Here is a 22,126-nt window from a genome sequence, read left to right as displayed (position 1 = left end):
ATCTGTGGCCGACAGGGACTCGTCGCGATCTTCGGGTGCTACCGTGACATCGTCGTCCATGTCATCGCTGCAATCCTTTAAGGCCCAACTGCATGCACGCGAGTTTTGAGCGACGGCCGACAGGATTTGCTGTCGCGGAGGGCCATCCATCGCCGTCGCTTGTCGCAGGGGTGCAATCGCGAAACGATGCTATTTCCGATTCCACACGGCTGGCTGATCGCGCTGATAACGCGAACGGACCGTCGTTCTGACCACTGGCCAAGCACGAAAAGCACGAAAGGCATCCCAGGTTTCTGGAAAGCCAGAAAACATCGCTTGTCGCCCGGAAGTGAGCATGACGATATCCAACAACATGGCAGCATCTCTGACCCTTGCTTCGGTTGCAATTTGCTCGTGATGCTTCCAATCGGCGCGTACTTCAAGGAATGCAAGTTATAGACTACCTTCTTTACAGCCCCATCTCACGCGGAGAGCGAGGCAGCGGCCGTATTTTGTCGTTATTTATGATCGACGGTTCGTTTTGATGTTTCGGTGGTAGCTTGCTGCATTGGTGGTAGCTTGCTGCAATGTCAACATCGTCGTCGTGTGACGTAGCCCTTCTCCCTGCGAAGCAACGATGTGAGGCGCTGCGGCTTTTCTTAAACGTTCTATGACAGCAAGAGGAAACGTTGTCGAGATGCGCCTCGTGGACTAACCCCAACATAACGCAGTTTGCAAAGTGCGACGTAGCGTAGGCAGCGTACGCTTCCGGGCGCCCCATGGGATCACAGCAGATACTACTGCCGCGGTTAAACATAAGATTGCGAAAAAAGGAAGTCCCAAAACGCTTTTATGGCATCTTTATCTCAAACAAGACATTAATAAATTTGGCATGTTGTCATTCATCTACTCTGTAATTCTTTTTCGTAATTTGCCTGCGTGCGCGCAATAGTTTTCAATCGAGCAGCGCGACGGAGCCCGTTTGTCGCAGCCGCCTTCGCTCGAAAGCCGCGCGCTATGCATGCAGTTGGGCCTTTACAAAACCTGATGCGTTGTCGCCTCCGCAACCATTCCGCAACGAAGGGGAAAAAAAAAAAGTTCTCCGCCCGCGTCTTTCTCCTCCCGTGCCATCTCAGGAGGGCATCCGCTCTTCGTGCTGCGTCATCTGCTACCTTACAGCTTCGACTGCCATGACCGACACACTGAAATCGAAGAATCCTCGCATTTCGGGATATAAGTTCGTAGTACTGAGGTGTTGTTAAGATTACACGGTAATTAAATAACAGTCGTTATTCTGAAATGTTCGTTATTCTGAAGTTCGTAGTAGTGAAATATTTTTACATTGAAACTATAAGCAGTCGGCACGGGATTTCTTAAAAGTTCGTTAATTTGAAATGTTCGTTAATGTGGTGTTCGTTGTAACGAGATTTGACTGTATGTGTTCCCAGCAGGTACATATTAATGAAGTTTTGCTGTGGGGCATAGCATTCTGAAATGGTCCGACACTTTGTCTGGGGGTTTTTCACTGTGCTTATGATCAGTAGCTGCGACTTTCGGAATTTTTTTTGTTATACTCTGCAGATTTTTTGGTTAAAATCAAGTAAAGACAATATCTTACATACCATCATACTTTAGTAGATGTTACTGAAGACGTATTTACAGAATTTTCACATAATTTGTTCGTCCCCTTCTTGAAAAGGAGGAATAAGCATTTATTGTGCGAAACAGTGAGAAAATGTTCATTCTTGACCTGTGATGAGCAGCTTTCAGTCATGAAAGCCGTTCGCTGAAGTCCCTAAATAAGGAAACAAGTGCGCAAATTATATGCGTGACTACTGAATGTGGCACCTTTGTGTAATGCTATATTGTTGAATAATTTTCTATTGTTAAAGAATTTTGGGATATACTTCTTAGTTTTTGTAATGTTTTTTTTTTCTTTTTTTTCGTTCATTTGTAATATCCGGAAATCTTTCCTCTCCACACAGGATGCGCAAGCGAGACGCTGGCAGTGCTCCAAACCTGGGCGACCGTGTGCCGTACGTGATTGTGGCGGCGTCCAAGGGCACGGCCGCGTACCTCAAGTCGGAGGACCCGATGTACGTGCTGGAGCACAGTGTGCCCATTGACACGCAGTACTACCTGGAGAACCAGCTGAGCAAGCCCCTGCTGCGCATCTTTGAGCCCATCCTGGGTGAATCCAAGGCAGAGTCCGTGCTGTTGCGTGAGTGAACCTGACAGTGACAGTTGTTCTCACTTCCATGGTGCATGGATGTGTATAACTGCAAGTTTCTCGGCTGTTTATTTGTGGTAGTTCTTTCGGCTCTATGGAAATGAGCAGAAATTTTTGTTTGGGAAGTTCCGGTGTTTCAGTCTTATCCGGCTCCTGCTTCAATCGTTAAAGGAGTACTGACATGTTTTTGAGCCATCGCAAAAGGGACATTTTTCATTTCCTTGGTATGCTGTGTCAACGCTTTTGATGCACCGGAGTCGGAGAACACGTATAAAATATTTTAATTTAGCTTTGAAGTTTTCATCACTGAGCATCTGCAAGTCAGCCCCACTGCAATGGACATTATCCCGACGAGTCAAGACAGTTCCCCCGAGTTTGCGAGTTCTGCCTCCTGCATGCAGCCTAAATCGTAGAAATCACTGTAAGGGTCACTGGACGACAATTCACTCATCGCTGTTTATGTGCACCACTAGTAGATGACGGATTTGCCGCTAGTACTTCGCGAGTTTCTGTATCCCCGTGACGTCGCACTGCTATGAAACGTCACTGAGAAGCCGCCCCCTCGATATAGAAACCGAAAGTGTCTTTTTAAGGAAGCGGTAATTAAAATATATACGACGCATTCCCAGGCACCACAATACTAGTTTTAGGTTTCTCGACACCAGTACTTTTTTATTAGCAACAATCCAAAAATTTTTTAAATTTGTGTCAGTCCTCCTTTAAGGGTTTTTTTTTTCGAGTGGCAGTGGCAACCGCAGCACCTACACATGGAACAGCTGGGTCTACATGGAGTTGCTAAAGGGACTGACAACCAATTTTTCTGGACCCAGTTTTTTACAGTGCAACGGCAAGCCCCCCCCCCCCCCCCCCCCCCCGGTATTGGTTATTGGTTATAGTCAAACCTCGTTAATATGTACCCGCTTTTAACGTACTAGTCGTCGCAACTACTTTAAAACGTAGTTGCGACGAATCCACAACTGAGTCTCATAGAGCCTAACACATTCTCTGACCGCTTAAGGCGTAGTGGTTCATCCTATGCCTACCGGTTAATGTGTACCCCGCGTCCCATGTTAACGTCTGTGCCATAAAAGTTTACAGCGCCGCTGAACTTGCCGACGCCAAAATGTGCCACAAAAGGTCTTCCACCTTTTCTAGAATCGCAGTGTTCATTTGATCAAGGATTCCGACTTCCGCGCAATTCTGGCGACGTTTTGCAGATAAGCATCGGGAAAGAACGAAGGCATGATGGTTGCTTGAGGCACAGGCTGAAAATTCTGCCATTCTACCTTGGTGTATGTGTTCATGCACATGTGTGTGACCATTTGTGTCCACTAAGATCCTGAAACCATTGTAGAAGCTTCTGAAATGCACAGTGCTGGTACTGTTTTCATGACTGCAAGTGTAAAGCTGTGAAAAAATAAAATGCAAGGGCAGAAAACAGCAAAGCTGTACTGATATTGCCAAGAAATGCATGTTACACTGTTGGATTTTTTTCCGTTAGATGAAGTCCTTTCGAATGTTTGGAAAAGAGCCTCCAGTTTTGGTAAAATGGGAAGGTTCAGTCTTCGAGCATGCATTGTACGCTAGGAAAGTACGCATAGTTGTTACGCCACTACATTTTCAGCTGAGCCGGCAGCTTCCTTTTCGTGTTTCGCCTGCCCTGTCTCGCAGATGGTGACCACACGCGCACGAAGACTGTGGTGCATTCCAAGGTTGGTGCCCTGGCAGCCTTCACAAAGAAGAAGAGCACCTGCATTGGTTGCCGAGCCGTACTGGAAGACCAAAGTGCGTACCACCCATGCAAAACGTCTTTTCTTGTGACTAGGACATGTGAGGTTTCTGCAGGCAGGTTGGGCTCTGATATCTTTGCACCAATGTAATGTGTCCACGAATACAAATATGCTTCAGTGCTGAGCCTATGTAATTGTTGTGAGATTCAAACAGAGGAAGCTTTTTAATTTGGAAGTAATTTTGGCGTAATTGCACGAAAAGCCTGGTGGCTGCACGAGTACACAAGGCACAATTCTTGCAATAAATGAAAGCACTCGTTGCGAGATGGCCAAAAATGCACTAATGTGAACAGGAAAGAATGACAGAACAGTGTACGTTGAGTGGTGTAACAAAGCATTCGATCAAGCAGCTTGACGTATTGTCATCCCCCAACATTTGAGCAGTGACCTCTAACAACACACAAAACAGTTCGAAATCCAAGCAATAAAGAAGTTTAGGGGAAGATGGAGGCTTGCAACTGATGAGAAATCGTTGAACAGGGAATACCGCTGGAGCCAACATTTCGACAGTGGACTTGTCTTCGTCAAAGCAGCAACTGCTGCTTCCTTGACAAAGTCATGTCCACTTGTTAAAACGTTGGCTCTAGTGCCATTTCGTGTTCAGTTGTTTCTCATCAAAGCAGTTAGAGGTATTCGATGCATCTAGAGAAACAACTAGCATGCTGGCTTATACAGTGTTAAGGTAATGTGCAAGGTGGTGGGCCATGTTGAAGTGCATCAAAAATATCTATGCAAAAGAAAAGCCTTTCATTCAATGACAAGTGTGGTCTTGCTGTTCCGGAAACTGAAGGTGCGCTTACGCATGGGCAGACCTTCTAACACCGAATGTTGAAGGTGTCATGGATCTTATGAGCATGGTTAAATACTATGGCAAAGCCTCATTATTAACAAAAAATGAACAATTATCTGTCTTGCCCTAAGGGTACAAAATTCTCATCAGTTCAAGGCATCTAGCAACATGCTGGTTAATTCGGTTGAAATTCCCGATGCATTGAAGTGAGAGTGTAGGTGTGTACTGCTGTCTTCTCACCTCATTTATTTTTAATTTTCATGCTATTTGTTTTATGTTGAGCAATTAACCCAGCAAGGAATTTTGCTCAAACTGTGTTGCGGCCTTTTCAGCATATTGAATTTTTTGCTCTATTCTGTCTTTCACCTTTTCTTAGAAGAAGACTGTTTGTTAGCGTACATAACTTGTTAGCTGGCGCACAATTTGCAAATGCTGTACAACACGTGCAATTACTCAAAGAATTATATTTGGTTGCAATGCTCCTACAGCTTAATTGCTGTTGGCCGCTACTTCTAGTACACAAATCAGGCTTTATTTGCATCAGTTAGGCTCGTGTCTCGTGTAAGAATTCAAGGCACCTACAAATACAGTTACTCGTGATTCGACTGATCTGTTTGTTCCAAAATAATGCTTCATATATAACTTACATGTACCGTTTTAGCAAGTTGTTTCTAACTAATGATCAATACAAATGTTTATTAATAAAAAGCGCACTTGTATGGTAGACAGTTCTATGTTCCGACATGTTTACTTACAATAGAATCTCAGTGATACGAACCTCAAGGGTGAGTGGAAGTACCGTATTTACCCGCATAATTTGCGCCCTCGCATAATTTGCGCACCCCTAATATTTAGCCAGCTTTGCTAAAAAGAAATATTTACTCGCATATTTTGCGCTCCCCGCCCCGCCGCTCGAGCCAGCTCGCCGGCCCGCGCGCACGGGGAAACTTTGAACGGCCGCGCCCCCGCGGCCCTCACCAAGCAGGCGAGCGCAGTCATACACAAGACAGGCCGCGAGTGCGAAGTGGTGCGAAGTCCCTTCTTCCGATTACTTCGTTCTATTCTCCGGAAACCGCCGAGACCGTACCAACCGTACCCAAACACCCAAACACTGTTCACGGGTTGTCGCAACTGTTCGAGCGTTCTCCCGCCGTGAGAATGCATGCACGCGACACGGCACGGACTACCTTCTGCATCGGAGGCGTGCGAGGGCCAGTCGCGCCGTCCGTCGCGCCAACATTTCCCCTCGCTGACTCTCCTCCTCTGCGTCCGCGCCGTCCGCGCTGCAACGCAGCCTTCGTTGATTTCGGAAGTTTAGGTTTTGCGATCAGCCAGTTGCGTTTTCACTGTTCTCTTGCGCTGGGCTACAATAACTATTCGGCAAAATTCAAGCTCACTGTTATAGAATTTGCCTAAGGAAACGGGAACCGTGCTGCAGAAGAGTTCGCTTTTTAATACAAGACCGGGAAGGAGACCGTTCCGAGGATCGACCGAAGCATGGAAAGTTTCCTGCCGTTGAAGAATGCCTTTTCAAATATGTACGAGAGCTTAGGCCCACCGGTATCGCCGTGCCGTGGCACCTCGTTACTCCCAGCATTGTCGCCAAGAGCTTCAAGAAGACGCCTCAACGCACTCGACGGAACCAAGGACGACGCACTTTGGGAGGGCGGTGACAGCGGCCGCGGCGATGATTCTCAGTCGGACTTCTCAACCAGTGATTCTGACTAGACCGTGCATGAGCGAATCTGGCTGGTTAAAGTACGTGCTAATTCTGTTAAAAACCCTTCGTTTGCGCTATAATTTATTTTCTTCTTTAATGTATTATATCGCGCGTGTTAGGACTATATATTGTGCATTATTTCAGATGTGCTCGTGAAATCTCCGCGTAATTTGCGCACCCCCTTTCTGGAGCTCCAAATTCGCGAAAAAAAGTGCGCAAATTATGCGAGTAAATACGGTATTCGTATCACCCAAAATATCATATTGCCAAAAAACTAGCAAAGTCCTTTTTTATGCCACGATATAGGCACAAAACATTTATTCATGTCGAAAGAACTCGCACATGTCTTTCTCGGACACACATGAAAGCAGCAACAATTGCCAGGCCTGCGTGGAACACGCAGTACAGTTACAGCGAAAGCTGGAAGAGCAGCCTTTCTAGAGCCTGTTGTAGACTCCCTCGGGGCAACTAATACAATTACACGTGCGAGGTACCCACTATGCCATAAATCATAGTAATTTTTATGAAACAGGGAAGCATCCATTAAGCCATTATTCATCATTCTGTGGAGGTGCGTGGTACTCGCTACATATCTTTGAGGCATTATGTGCACTTTGTTCTGTGGCTGATGACGATGAAGAATTATGTCTGAGCCCTTTGTAATGAGTTGGAAGAATTCAACGACCCACTCATTGCATTATTCGCATTGTGTGACACCTGGTTGTTATTTTACTGTTCTACCATGCTACATTACATATGTTAATACAATTCCCCGCCCGACATAACACCTGTATAGGGTCTTTTTGCGAAGAAGTTTCAAGCACTGCCGTGGCTCTGTGGTAGAATACTCGACTGTAACGCAGACGGCCTGGGTTCAAATGCCATCCGATCCTAGCAATTTTTTTCTCATCTCATTTTTTCTTATTTCGCATGATAGCGGTTACGGACACAGGCGGTGACGGCGGACAATTACGGCGCCAAAATCGGCTGTTGTTGTGATCTGATAACAGCTTTTGCTGTATTAAGGGACGGCACAGCTGGCTACTGTGAACGCACACATCAGAGCTTCGTTTGAGGCCAACTGAAAACTAAGTGCCAAAGACAGCTTCACCATATACAGTAGAACCTCGATTATACGACTTTGAGGGGACCACGCAAAACTGTCGTATAATCCAGGCGTCGTATACACTCAAACCTCATTATAACAAAGTCACATCAGCCATGAAAATAACTTCGTTATATCCGAAAATTCGTTATAAACGTTTATTTGTAACACTGTATCAGTTACAAGACTATTCTTCATTTACTTCGTTATAACCGATAGTTCGTTATATCCATGTTCGTTATATCGAGGTTTGAGTGTAATCTAAAAACTAAGCATATAGGCAGCGGCACTCAGCCTTGCCCAAAAAAACGGGTACAGACCGCCTGAATAAGCCCACGGCATGGCCCTGTGTTTCTCCAAGGAAGGTAGATTAAATTTTTGAAAATGGCAGCTAATGGCAGCATTATTTAGTTGAAGGAGGTGTGAGTGAATCATTATTCTCAATTTAAAAAAATCGAATCTAATGCGCATCTTTCTCCCGATAAATGGAGGTCAGAAATTGTCTGCTCGTGAAAAGGAAACCGAAACCGCGTTGGCCTCCCGTCAGAAGAGTCAGACGCAGTGTCATCGCCGTCAGCACGAGTTTGCGTGGGATGCTTTCGTGCGCGACTGAGCTGTGGGTGTCGTATTTATTCCTTTGTGAAGTGCTACTAGTAATATCCATAGTTATTATGAATGTTCACGTCAAGCGAAAGTTATTTCGCATGGTGAAAATAGCGGTGTCACGTCCTTTTGCAAGCTGGAGGCCTGTGACTGCGAGTGCCGCAAACAGAGGCAGGAGATGAGCTGTATGTCGACTAGGAAAAGTTTTCACAGAGTGAAAACGCTGAAATATCTGGATCTCAAAGATGTGCTTTCCGGCCAGCTGAAGCTACTTCATGGGGATAGAGCTTGCCTAGGTATCTACACTGGATACGCACACGATCGAGGCGTATCCAGAAGTGATCTTAAAGCCAGGGAAACTAAATCACTGAAGCACATGAACTGCTAGGAGAATAAATTTTTCATTCTAAGAATTCGTACTGTCTAACTCTATCTACTTTTCTAATCGTCAACATAGGGTAACTTAAGTTCTTATAATGAAACAGAAAGTCGGGCTAGTTGGTTTTGATTCATAACGTATGGAATTGCACAGCGCGGAATACAGGACGAAACACTTGAAGAAGCACACACGGACGGCGCTGCTTGGTTGTTCATTGAACGCAGTATCAATGCAAGCCACTGTTTAACAACACGGAAGTGATAGATAGGCACAGTAACATGAACAAAAGACTTGTCCTAGAGACATACCACATTAACAAATATAGAGAGCAGTGTATCAGCCAGCCTTCTATCACCTTAAGTGACAAAGAAGTTCAATTCCTGAAAGTCACGTGGAGATGGTAAACAGATCGAGGTTCTTGTTTTTTTTCCTTTCTTTTGCTCATAATTATTTTCTTTGCGCATGTGTCATGTACGTACAATAAACCTCACTTTAGAGACAGCACTGTCTGTGTGTGCTTCTTCAAGTGTTTCGTCCTGTATTCCGCGCTGTGCAATTCTATACGTTATGTAAGCTCTTATTTTGGACTTGCGAATATTAGGTTGCCGTTTGATTCGAGTAAAGAAGGTGATTTTTTCTCTCGGGCGGAATCGTAATGTCTTCGTAAGATGCAGGGTCGGCCTAAAATTGCGTCGTATAAGCAAGGTTTTACTACATTATTTCTGTCGGTGTTTTGCCGGGACCAAACCAATTCATCGTGAAGTGCGGGTCATTGCAAAACCAGGGGACGTATAATCGAGGTTCCATTGTAGTCATAAGCGATCGACAGGAATACCGAAATGCTTCGTGTCTTTTTACGATTTTATTGCCTTTAATCTAACGCTGCGTTAGCCGCGTAACTTAGGAGCTGTTTAGTCACTCTCAGTCGCTTCGATAGCGAGTGCAGTTTCGTGCGCAGCGGTTGCATCAAACGATTGTTCTGTTTTCAATCCGTGTGTGCTGGCCACACACGTGCCTTCAAAACCATGTCATTGCTATCTATGACCGTGTCTGCTGTCGTTGTGGAAAGCAGCTTTGTTTTGACTCAGTGAGCTTTGGATGTGCGTGCACTTTGGAGTTTCGTCAGTTTCGTTATCGCCATACCGTGAATCGTGTCAACTGCAACTGCGGTTTCGTGCGCTGTGGTTGTAGCAAATGGTAGTTCTATTTTCAAGCCGTGTGCGCAGGCCAGGCACGTACCTTCAGAACTACATTGTTGCTATCTGTGCTCACGTACTTCGCAGTTTTGTCCGCAGTGGTTGCAGCAAGCAGCATCGCTTTGACTCGGTGAGCTCTGGATGTGCGTGCACTTTTGGAGTTTCGTCAGTTTCGTTGGTGCCATACCGTTATCGGGTCAACAGCAACCACGGTTTCATGTGCTGTGGTTGCGGCAAACGGTAGCTCTGTTTCCAATCCGTGTGCATGGGCCGCGCGCGTACCTTCAGAACTATGTCACTGCTATCTAGGATTGCGTCTTTTGCGGTTTTGTCCGCAGTTGTTGCAGCAAGCAGCATCACTTGGACGCGGTGAGCGTAGGATGCGCATGTATTTTCGGAGTTTCGTCGTCACCATACATGATTGTATCGATAGCGACCGCGGTTTCGTTTGCAGCAGTTGTGGCAAACAATAACCACAGTTTTGACTGGGTGTGCGCTGGCCGCTAGCATACTTTCGAAGCTTCCAGAGCATGCTGCTTTCAGCCGTCACTTGACAGTTTTGGTACCAAAGTTTGTATCACCTGTTGCGACGCAAAAAAGTGTTTGGAACATCCGAATTTTGGCTGATTAGACACAATAGAATTTGGCCGGTGAATTTTGCGAATTTGTATCAGACTGCAATATCAGCCGGTTTTGTATCACCGGGAGTCTACTGTATTGAGTATACCTCAAATGCCCCAGTGAAGAGGTATTACACGAGGGGCCGGAAATTGTTCCACACTCGAGCCTTGTTATAACTGTGAGCACAATATTCACAGCATTCGTCCTTCATCTTCTTCACCTGTATGTAATCATCATCACTGGGAGCGTCTTCCTCGTTCGTAGAATTGGTCGGGCGGCCCTGCTGAATAAAAGGCGTCGAGTCCCCGACATTGCTGCCGTCTTTCAGAGTGGTGGAGGCTGCTTTCGATCCTCAAGTCCTCTACAACGTCGAGTTCCCTGGAGCTTCGTTCAGGTCGTCGTTTGCTCAGCGTACCCGCTGTCATGGCCCAAGACACGCTGCCTGGACCATCCGCGAACCCCGTCCAACCACCCGCCCCCGCATGGACCGTCACCGCTCGGCAGCGGGACCCACCCATCTTCTCCGGTCTCCCACGCGACGATGTCGAAGTATGGCTCAAAGAATATGACATGACATGACCAGTGTGTACAACCAATGGGACGCACCTCAAAAACTTCGTCACGTCGCCTTCTATCTGTCCGACGTAGCAAACGTGGTTTTTTAACCACGAGGGCAGCTTCCCTGACTGGCCTACCTTCGCTCAACAAATTCGGAGGATTTTCGGGACCCCAAACATCCATTCTGAAGTCTCGAAGAGGAAGCTCGACGGCCGCGTACAACATCCAGGAGAGACGTACACCTCGTACATCGAGGACGTCCTTGCCCTTTGCCGTCGCGTGGACTCGGCTATGACAGAGGCTGATCGGGTTTCGACACGTCCTCAAAGGGATAGGCCACGTCGCGTTCAACGCTCTGGCCGTCAAAACCCCAGCACCGTCGAGGATGTCATCACGACTTGCCAACATCTCGATGAACTACAAGCTATCCGATTGCAACCCGACGCCTGTGACATTCGTCCTTCCTCGGATGCGGATTTGCGTGCGTTGATTCGCACTCTGATTCGCGAGGAGCTTCAAGCGCAAGGACTGTCATGTCCGCCAGCCCCACAGCCTCGCTCTTTGTCTACTGGTCTGCGCGACATCATCAAAGAGGAGCTGTCCTACATGGCTTGCGCTCTCACGTCTGACATTCAGACGCCACCACCTCCGCCCCCGACATATGCGCAAATCGCTGCCATGCAACCTTCCTTGGCTCAAAGCGTGCATCCTGTTCCTGCTCAGACCAACTTAGCAGCATTTGCGCCACGTCCACCTGTCCCACCTACTCCTGCCTTCTACGCCCCCTGGCGCTCGTCTCGCCCGATATGTTATTATTGTGGCATTCGAGGCCATATTTCCCGATATTGTCGCAAACGCCAGCAGGACGAACGCCGCGGCTACGACGTATACGAAAGAGATTCGACGTCCCCTCCTAACCAGTACCAGCGCCGTCCTTCAACACGTTCCCTCTCCCCGTCTTCTTCAGCCGACGCACCTCGAAACTACCGCTCAGGACGTCACCGGTCCCCGTCCCCTCTGCGACGCTCAACATCACCTCTACGACCGGTCGTCCCTATCTCTGAATACCGCTCGGAAAACTAGCTGGTGCAGTTTTTGGAGGGAAAGCTGCATCGCTCGGACAAACACCAACACCTCCAGAGGGCCCGGCCAATTTGTTATTAGTGTATGCTGAAGGGGTGCCTATTCACGCATTGGTGGACACGGGGGCCGCTATTTCTGTAATTCATGCTGATTTGTGTCGTCGTCTCCGTAAGGTTACTACACCTTATAATGGCACTCCCTTACGTAGCGCAAATGACTTTACGATACGGCCATCAGCACAGTGCACCGTTCGAGTTTTCATTGAAGGGATCAAGCACCATATTCAGTTCGCCGTGTTGACCTCCTGCGCTTATATGCTTATTTTGGGATGGGACTTTCTTTCTGATGCTGCCGCTTCCATCTCTTGTCGACAACGCCTCGTACATATGCAAGAGACTGATGCTACCGACGCGGAAGATTGGTCACGCCATCGCCTACGAACCGTCAAAGATTCCGTGGTGCCACCTGGCCACGAACACGTTCTTACGGTTGCTTCAGACTTCATTGACCACGGTGACGTTCTAGTCGCTCCAATAGCCCGTTATATATCCAAAGGAATTGCACTATCATCGAGTCTTGTTCGCTTCACCAATGGCACCGCCTTCCTCGCTGTACTCAATGTCACAAATGAGCCGATTCTGCTTCGTGAAGGCGCTGTTGTAGTTTGCGGCGTGGACACACAACCTGTCTCTGTAGTGGCTGCGAATACTAGTGGGGCGGAACCACGCTCACCAACGGATGCTACTCTTGCTACGACTCTCGCCAATTCAATAAGCACGGATTTGACTCCGCCGCAAGCAGCCGAACTACTGGCGTTGTTGTCGAAGCATATCACTTTTTTCGACGTACACTCCCCTATTCTAGGGCAGACATTGGCGGCAGCCCATCGTATACACACCGATGGAACTTCTATTGTCCGCCGCCGACCCTACTGTGTCTCTTCTAGCGAACGCGAGATCATCGACAAGCACGTTGCCGATATGCTCAAGCAAAATATCATCCGCCCCTCCGCAAGCCCTTGGTCGTCTCCTGTCGTTCTTGTGCGCAAGAAAGACGGCTCGGTGCGATTCTGCGTTGACTACCGTGCCTTGAACAAGATAACCAGAAAAGATGTGTATCCCCTGCCTCGCATTGATGATGCTTTAGATTCCTTGCAAGGAGCGGAATATTTTTCCAGCCTTGACCTACGCTCGGGTTACTGGCAAATTCCCATGCACGAGGACGACAAGGAAAAAACTGCCTTTGCCACACCCGACGGACTTTACGAATTCAACGTCATGCCTTTCGGCCTCTGCAATGCGCCAGCAACTTTTGAACGAATGATGGACACTGTACTGCGGGGCCTTAAGTGGAAGAGGTGCTTATGTTACCTCGACGACATAGTGATATTTTCTTCCACATTCGAACAACACCTGCAGCGCCTAGACGAAGTTCTGGCATGCCTCGCAGCTGCTGGTCTCCAGCTGAATACCAAAAAGTGCCGCTTTGCAAGCAAAAGTATTAAGGTATTGGGACACCTCGTCAGCAAAGACGGCATTCGGCCTGATCCCGACAAGATTGCCGCTGTTCTTCGCTTCCCGACGCCTCATCGCTCCAAAGAGCTCCGCAGCTTTCTTGGCCTCGCCTCTTACTTCCGGCGCTTTATACGCGACTTCGCCACCATTGCCGCACCGCTTCACCAACTCCTTTCTTCGGGAACGTCATACGTATGTTCGGACGAGTGCCAAATGGCTTTTGACACCTTGAAAGGTGCCCTCACGTCAGAGCCAGTGCTTTGTCACTTCGATGACACCGCACCCACTCTCCTCCATACTGATGCCAGCGGTCATGGACTCGGCGCTGTTCTATTGCAACGACATGAGCGTTCTGGCGAACGCGTGATCGCATACGCAAGTCGTGCCCTCACATCAGCCGAGAAAAACTACACCATCACTGAGCAGGAGTGTCTCGCCGTTGTCTGGGCCATTCAGAAATTTCGACCTTACCTCCACGGCCGCCACTTTACCGTCGTGACTGACCACCATGCTTTGTGCTGGTTGTCGACGTTAAAGAATTTGTCTGGACGTCTCGGTCGCTGGATACTTCGTCTTCAAGAATACGACTTCGACGTTACGTACAAATCTGGCAAGAAACACAATGATGCAGATGCCCTTAGCCGTTGTCCATTACCTCCGTCGTCAAACATACCCGGCCTGTCGTCATCCGTGAGCGACCCAGTCAACGCGTCTTCTTCAGTCCATTCGCTCGCCGCTCTGAACGTGCTTCCTTCTTTCCGCAACGAGACGTTCGCGTCTCGTCAACGCAGCGACGCTTACTGCCACTCCATTATGCAACGCCTTCACGGCTCGTCTCGTCCTCCCAACGCCCGCGCCCGTCGCCAGTTGCAGAACTTCAAGATGGAAAACTCAATCCTCTACCGCTTTGTATTCCATCCTGAAGGACAGCGTTGGGTTCCCGTCGCTCCTCGTTCACTCAGAGCACAGATATTAGAAGCATTTCACGACGACCCCAAGGCTGGCCATCTCGGCTTTCACAAAACATATGAACGAATTCGCAGTCGTTTCGCCTGGCCTGGACTCTCCACCTGCGTAGCACGATATGTTGCTTCATGCTCGCTCTGCCAGCGCCGCAAACGACCCACTTCATCTCCGGCCGGACTCCTACAACCTCTTCCATGTCCTGACGCTCCATTTGAAGTCATTGGCATCGACCTCTACGGACCACTGCCAATATCAGCCACCGGCAAGCGATGGATTGTCACTGCAGTCGACCACTTGACAAGGTACGCCGAAACAGCTGCCCTCCCTTCAGGATCAGCGGAGGACATCGCCACTTTCTTCCTGGAAGCTATCTTTTTGCGACATGGCGCGCCGCGCGTCCTTTTGAGTGACCGCGGCAAGGCGTTTCTCTCGAAACTACTCGAAGACGTTCTCGACGCATGTAATACCATCCATAAGATGACTTCCAGCTACCATCCCCAGACTAATGGCCTCACAGAGCGCTTTCATCGAACTCTGTCGGATATGATCTCCATGTATATTAATGCCGACCACACCAACTGGGACACCATCCTGCCATTCGTGACCTTTGCGTACAATACCGCAACGCAGCGCACCACGGGCTATTCACCCTTCTTTCTTGTTTATGGCCATCAACCGACATCTCCCCTCGACGTCTCCTTTTTTGATGTCCCCGTGGACTCGTCGGCGTTATCGAGTGCGCACTTAATCTCTCGCCTGGCCACTTGTCGCCACCACGCCCGCCTCAATACCGAGGCAAGTCAACAGGAGCGCAAGACTCGCTACGATGACGTTCACCGCATCGTTCAGTTCAATCCCGGAGGCGAAGTATTGCTGTGGACCCCAACGCGAGTTCCTGGCCTATGTGATAAGTTTCAGTCACGTTTTATTGGCCCCTACGCTGTTGCCGAGCAAACTTCTTCCGTGAACTATCGGGTAACTCCCGTTATCATGCCTTCCGATGGTCGTTGCCGTGGCACGGAGGTTGTTCATGTGTCACGCTTAAAACCATTCCTACGACGTACGGCATCGCCATAAACAGCGGCCAGGTTGGCCGCTTCCGCGCGAGGGAGAAATTAGTGTGAGCACAATATTCACAGCATTCGTCCTTCATCTTCTTCACCTGTATGTAATCATCATCACTGGGAGCGTCTTCCTCGTTCGTAGAATTGGTCGGGCGGCCCTGCTGAATAAAAGGCGTCGAGTCCCCGACATTGCTGCCGTCTTTCATAACAAAGTTGAGGGGACTACTGAAGTTGCTTCCTTATATCTATTGTTTCATTATACCCGTTATTGTCCTGCACTGCCCATTTTATTTGTTACTACTAACTTTGTTTGGCCGCCTTATTCGTTATACCCACCTCATTTAAGTTAAATGACAGGTGAATAAAGAGAGAAATTGATTTATTAAAGCAATGAATGGGGCTAGTTGGGGCACATTCATGTTGAAGTGTGTTTTCTATAACAGTTACTGGACTAAACAACAAAGAAACTTACGTCCACTTGTGGTTTCTTCGTCGTTCTTTAGTGCAGTAACAGTTATACAAAGTAACAAATGAAAGGAGAGAAATTGGAACAAATATAGCTTGCCGTGTGGTCCTCCATAAATTCAGTAGCCATAGAAAAGTTACATTAATGGGGATCCCAGGTTGTGCCTGCATATTCTATTTCTGGAAGACGTACTACATAGTGGTGTCAAAAACAGAAAACTTTTTTGCAAAAGAGAGCAAAATTCAAGTTGTGGTGCAAATAGCCCCGGGTTTGGCTAGCTTTGCTAGCGGTATCAATAATGTGGGTTGACCAACCTAGGTCACGGAATCCAGCATTGTTTATTCCAGAGTTGAAACTTTAAGACATTCAAATCATGTTCAACCCTTTTGTTGTCATTCCTATACTTCGAAACTACATTTTTTTATACGCCAAGTTTCTGCCGCAGTCTAGTGCCACAACCTCGGCATTATTGTCCTCTTTTGCTTTCTTTCCAGATTCTGCTGTGTGTAAACACTGCAAGACGAAAGAGGCTGAGATTTACCTAGTAGAAGTGAGTAGTGCGACTCCTTATTTTATGTTCTTCCATCTTGCACATAAAGGCAATGTGCAAGTCACGTTCGGTTGCCTGTTTAACCTGATTATAGTTGTATTCCTATGAGTTACGGACAACTAGGGAGATTGCTGAGGCTTTTGTGATAAGAAAAAGAAACAGTGTGCGTACACCATGTATGTCACTATATTGCATTGTGAAATTTTGTATCTGGGTAGCACTCGAGTTTAGTTGAATTTTTTTCTTTCCTGGTGCTCTTTTTCATCTATTTATACTTCCTCTGTTCATATTTTGTGTCATATGTGCAGGTGACTGACAAATACTGTAATGCAAGGAGACGTCCATAACCCTTCGACAAATGAACAAAATGAGGCACATTTTTATTTATTTGAATTCTTCTTCTCCTCCAACCTCAATAGTGGAGGAGAAAAAGCATATGAGCAATTAAGAAGGTATTAACGGTGCATAGACAGTAAGTAAAAGGGACGTGATAAGTAGAAGCAAACAGCACTCTTTGCCTCTGCTTATTTTGTCCCTTTTCCTTATCGTCTATGTACTGTTAATACCTTCTTAATGGAGCCTTACCAACTTGCGTAAGCTTCAGTTCTTGCAAGCTACATGTGTGCAAAGGGGGGAAAGGAAAGAAAAGAAAAGAGAGGAGGGAGCAATCGACCTCGAGAGGATAGTGTCAATGGAAGCTAGGATTTGTACAATAGTAAGAGAGGAACACAAAGAAAAGGAAAAGTCGGGAGGTACCGAGCGTACCTACCTGTTTTGGTCAGGTTGACAGGATACATAATATAATAATTGTTGGGGTTTAATGTCCCAGATCCACGATATGGTTATGAGAGACGCCGTAGTAGAGAGCTCCGGAAATTTTGACCAGCTGGGGTTCTTTAACGGTGCACCTAAATATAAGCGCACGAGCCTCTAGCATTTTCGCCTCCATCGAAAATGTGACCGCCGCGGCCAGGATTCAATCCCACGACTTGCGGGTCAGCAGTTGAGCACCTTAACCACTAGACCACCGTGGAGCAGGGGCGTAGCCACGTTAGGGCACACCCGGGCCCGTGCCCCCCCCCCCCCCCGAAATTTTTTTTTGCCATAGCATACAGAGCAGAAAATGACACTCGACCACATCTGCCTGCTCGTCCCCCCTACAGATCAAGGAGGTGCCCCCCCCGAAAAAAATTTCTGCCTACGCCCCTGCCGTGGAGGGTCAGGTTGACAGGATAGAAGTGCTGAGTCATGGTTCCACTGTGGTTAACAAAACGGCATGAAATTAGAAAATGAAACTTTAACCTGCATTTATCTTCTGATAAAGAACAAATAGTAAAATGAATGACAGTGCAGATCCCGAGAAATGTTTTGTCGGTCAGTACTGACTTGGTGTTTCAATTTAGTGTCCCTTTAAGCGTAGTGAAAGAGAAAACTTGCAGACAAGCATCCTAAGCTCATGCACTAAGTTGCCCTTTTCCCAGAGCTGTTTCTTGTGACTGGGTCGTGGTTGATGAGCCACATTTGTACGGTGCAGGTGAACCACCTGAGCAGCTTGGAGTCCAAATTCTCACAGCTATGGACCCAGTGCCAGCGCTGCTCAGGGAGCCTTCATGAGGAGGTGCTCTGTACAAGGTGGGTGGCTACTGTGATAGTAATGCTGCAAATTTTTTTTTTTAAGGTGGAAGCCTGAAGTGTCTCATCGTGTGACCTTGAGTGAAGAAGTACAAAAGCCCATGTGACCTTCTCCGAACAAGCGGCATGTGGAGTTAAGAAAAACCTGACAATGGGCTAGTTGGTTAAACTTGATCAGCTTTCCTTGCGCAAACTTACAAAAGGGACTGTACACAGCGAAGAAAAATGTACAAAACACATCAGCGCAAACTATCAACTGTTTAATGTGGTGATGAACGTGAGATATATACAGTGACTACACGCATGCGCAGAGATGCCCTAACAGACAAAAAGGGTGGTCATCAAAGCCTACACTATAAAAATGGCTGCAGGGGGTGCATGTGTAAGCGCTCCGTCGATAGCACTAAGCCAAAAGGAAATACAGCTCATCAGCAAGGCTAGATGGCGTCAGTAGCTAGGGCATCTCTGTGCACGCATGTGGTCTCTGTATATATCTCATGTACAACATCAGCGTATTAAACAGTTGATAGTTTGTGCTGATGTCTTTTGTATGTCTCTTTCTTCACTGTGTACAGTTATTTTTGTAGTTTGCACAAGGAAAGCTGGGCACAAGGAGAGGGGACGAGCAGCATATGTAGACAGAAGAACACACGACCTACGCCATCATTGACGGCTGTCATGACATCATCATGACATCACAGGCCACCTAATTTTTTAACGCCATCGCAATGTCACGACACGACACCACGTGATGGTGTCGGCTTATTACAGTCGCTTATTCAAAGGTGAGCCAATCCCGGAGGCAGTACAACAACACGTGAGATGCAGAAGGCTTTTAGGGTGGTGGGAGGATTGCATTCGGCTGTGAATGACAAGATGATTTATTGTGTGGCTCTCGTACTGTGGCTTGTGTCTTCAGAGAAGTCTGGTCCCCGGTTGTACAGTTAAACCTGGATATGTCAAAATTGACAGATTCTCTAAAAAATTTGTTACAAACAGGTTTTCGTTATATGCAGTTTCAGCGCGAAAATTCGGAAAAGAAACTTACAGTTTAAACAAAAGGGGAACTGAAGGCAGAGCTCACCGAAAACATTTATTTAGCGGCAAAAAATGGCATTATTTTGCTCTATTGCTTGTCCATGAGGGATGGCAATACTGGACGTTCATAGGACATCAATACAACACTGCTCCGCCGTTTTCTAGCCGTGGCCTCCGAGGTTGGCTCGGCGAGCTAATTGTGTAGGCCACGGTCTAGCGAACCTGCGGCGCAGCGCAAGACAGCAAAGCACGGGACGAGTCGACCTCCGAAGATCCGTCGTTGTCTCAGACAGTTTCCACCAGGGCCTAACCTGACATTTTGGTAGTGGCGGCACAGTCCTCCGAAAAAAAAAAAAAAAAAATCGCAAAGCTGCAGGTCGTCAGGCCTCTGCTCCATGCGCGCAGTGAAACCGTGCACATGCGTAGGCGTCGAAAATGAAGAGCGAACGACACGGATACCACGGAATATTCAGAAAAGCGCTTTCCATATGTGTCACGGCCCCACATATGCTGCACGAACTCGAAGTCTAACGGCACGGAGCAAGGATTTCTTTCTTTTTAGCGGCGTCACCTGGTGTCGCGTTAACAAAGTGCAGTTCAGAGACTTCTGTAACAACCAAAGAGTGGCACTGCCAACGCAAAAGCGTTGTTAACGCGATTGTTAAAACGCTGCCGACCGGTAGTCAAGGCTGCTGAGAACACGCGAGCCAAACATTGTAGTGCAGCACGCGGCTTGGAATTTACAATTTATTGAATTCTCAAAGCCAGCAGAAAATCGCTCCCTTTTCTCTCTACAAATGATGCCCTAAATCCAAATGACCGCGCCATATACCCAAATTCATGGCAATTGGCTCATTTGAGCATTGCTGGCTGCAGAGTTACTGTGCCCGCTGTGGGAGGCCACCACGTGCTCGCGTGCACACGCGCTCGCAATCACACTGAAAGTAAGCGTGTTCAAAGAAAAAGAAAAGAAAAGAAAAAGTGCTCAAGGTCCTGAAGCGCGTGACGTGAATCCTTTCCCCGTGCCATCCCTCCCTGCTTAGCTTCCAGCACGTTCGTCAGGATGAGAGAAGCGAGACTGCAATTACAGCGTGCGACAAATCTCTTGACTCCACTCTTGCTTCATGGATTCTAAAAATTTTTGTGGCTGTTTATTCGTGAGGTAATAAACTCCTTTAGTCAAGCCATTCAATGGTTACTTGGAAAAGTGTTGCAGGGCCACTTCAATGGCTGTGTTGCACTTTCTAAGCTCTAGGGTGTGGGTTTGGTTTCAGAGCACAGCAGCTGCATTTTAATGTGGGCTAAAGGCAAAAATGCCCGTGTACTTAGATATCGATGCATGTTACTCCAGGTGGTCAAAGATAATCTGGAGTGACCCCCTGAGGCATGCCTCATAATCGTACTGTGGTTTGCAACGTAAGACACCAGACCACATCAGTCCGTACTTAAGGTATTGCCGTGCTGTCCCTACATGCAGTCGACCCCCCAATAACGAAATCAGCAGGAAAACGGGAAAATTTCGTTATTGCAAGAATTTCGTTATCACGAAATAACACAAACAAGTAAGGAATTGACCAGAAAAATGAAAGTTTATTGCTAAAAGTCTGCTGGCATGGCTTGTTGGCCTTTGCCATGCTTCAAACGCATACATCTTTCTTCGCTGTGTTGCAAGTGGTCCATTGTGTCGAATATGTCCAACACGTCTCGCGGGTTGGGAGTAGTGATGCAGAACTATCTATGGTGAAAAATACTATCGATAGCGCTATCGATAGTAAAAAATTCTATGGTACTGTAGCGGAGTGGTTGAAGAAGAACGATGCTGCTACATTGATGTACGAAAACCAACTCTCATTTCCAGGGCCCATGCGCTCGCCTTGCATGCGCCTCTGCTGACTTCATCGTCCTCGGTGCCTCGGCACGCCAGCACGCGACAGGGCCCCCCGCCGTATAGACGGAGTCGTAGGCAAAAAATGTCCATTATACAGACCTGGTCGGTAAAACGGAGCCGCGAAGGGGTGCTCAATTTTCTTTTCAGGTGGTCGGGTCTGAGAATGGCGCAGAGGACGGGTGGAGAAACCTAGTGGATTTTGCAAGCCGTTCCGCTGACGGCCGGCGCTGCGGAGAGACGCTCCAGGAGGGCCGAGTGGGTCCGCGAGAGAGCGGTCGCATCGGGCGCACTCGTCTACGTGGGCGTGACCGTCGTGTCCACCAGTCCCGGGGAGGAGGCCGGCGCAATCATGGAGCACAGGGTGCTTCCGTGAAGGTGCAGTACGACGCTGCCATCGTGCACCAGCGAAAGCTGTATGCCTTGCTGGGGAGTCACTGTTGGAGTCTGCGGAGCCTTGCTCACCACGACCTGCACGTTCTCTGTGACTGGTGCGGGCGCGACGGAAGCCTCGACTCGTAGGTTTTCTTGGTTGAACGTAGGGGATGGCGGGGGCGTAGACTCCGGCGTGATTCCATGCTCCTTCAGCTACTCGGCCAGGTCTGCCGTGTACGCTTTCACGGGCCTCTCCGCGGCTGGTGGCGCCGTGGCTGGTGGTGTATCATCGCCGACGTCATGGGCGCTGAGACAGACACGGGGAGATGTTGCGGCTGCGCCAGATGCAACACCGTCGTGGTGGTCATGACTGGATGGTGGGTGACGATGTTGGCGGCGGGCGCTGGGGACACCATACTGCGGCCCGTCGAGATGAGGGGCGCCGACAGGGTGCCATGATGGTGGTGATGGTGGTGGTCCTACGCCAGTATCTGCGGCTGGGTGAACGTCGGTATCTGCACCAGGGACTGGTGCTGGTCTGTCTGGAACGCACCCAGCGTGAGCTGGATCAGCATGGTCTGC

At 48.1% G+C, this 22,126-nt stretch overlaps 2 protein-coding genes across 2 annotated transcripts in view; both read left to right on the top strand.

The window, feature by feature from the left end:
* Nucleotides 1–22,126, top strand: part of LOC119383707 (calumenin-B-like) — a 583,129-nt gene that overhangs the window by 250,862 nt on the left and 310,141 nt on the right. The gene's annotated exons all lie outside the window — the stretch shown is intronic.
* LOC119383708 (DNA polymerase delta catalytic subunit) overlaps nucleotides 1–22,126 on the top strand; it is an 86,674-nt gene that overhangs the window by 60,863 nt on the left and 3,685 nt on the right. Inside the window, exons 16-19 of the mRNA XM_037651975.2 lie at nucleotides 1,965–2,200; nucleotides 3,881–3,994; nucleotides 16,559–16,614; nucleotides 18,149–18,246. Coding sequence (XP_037507903.1) covers nucleotides 1,965–2,200; nucleotides 3,881–3,994; nucleotides 16,559–16,614; nucleotides 18,149–18,246 — 504 coding nt within the window. The remainder of the gene's footprint in view (nucleotides 1–1,964; nucleotides 2,201–3,880; nucleotides 3,995–16,558; nucleotides 16,615–18,148; nucleotides 18,247–22,126) is intronic.

This window comes from Rhipicephalus sanguineus, chromosome 2, assembly GCF_013339695.2.
Source record: "Rhipicephalus sanguineus isolate Rsan-2018 chromosome 2, BIME_Rsan_1.4, whole genome shotgun sequence".
Classification (NCBI taxonomy): domain Eukaryota; kingdom Metazoa; phylum Arthropoda; class Arachnida; order Ixodida; family Ixodidae; genus Rhipicephalus; species Rhipicephalus sanguineus.
This window is presented reverse-complemented; position numbering and strand designations above follow the sequence as displayed.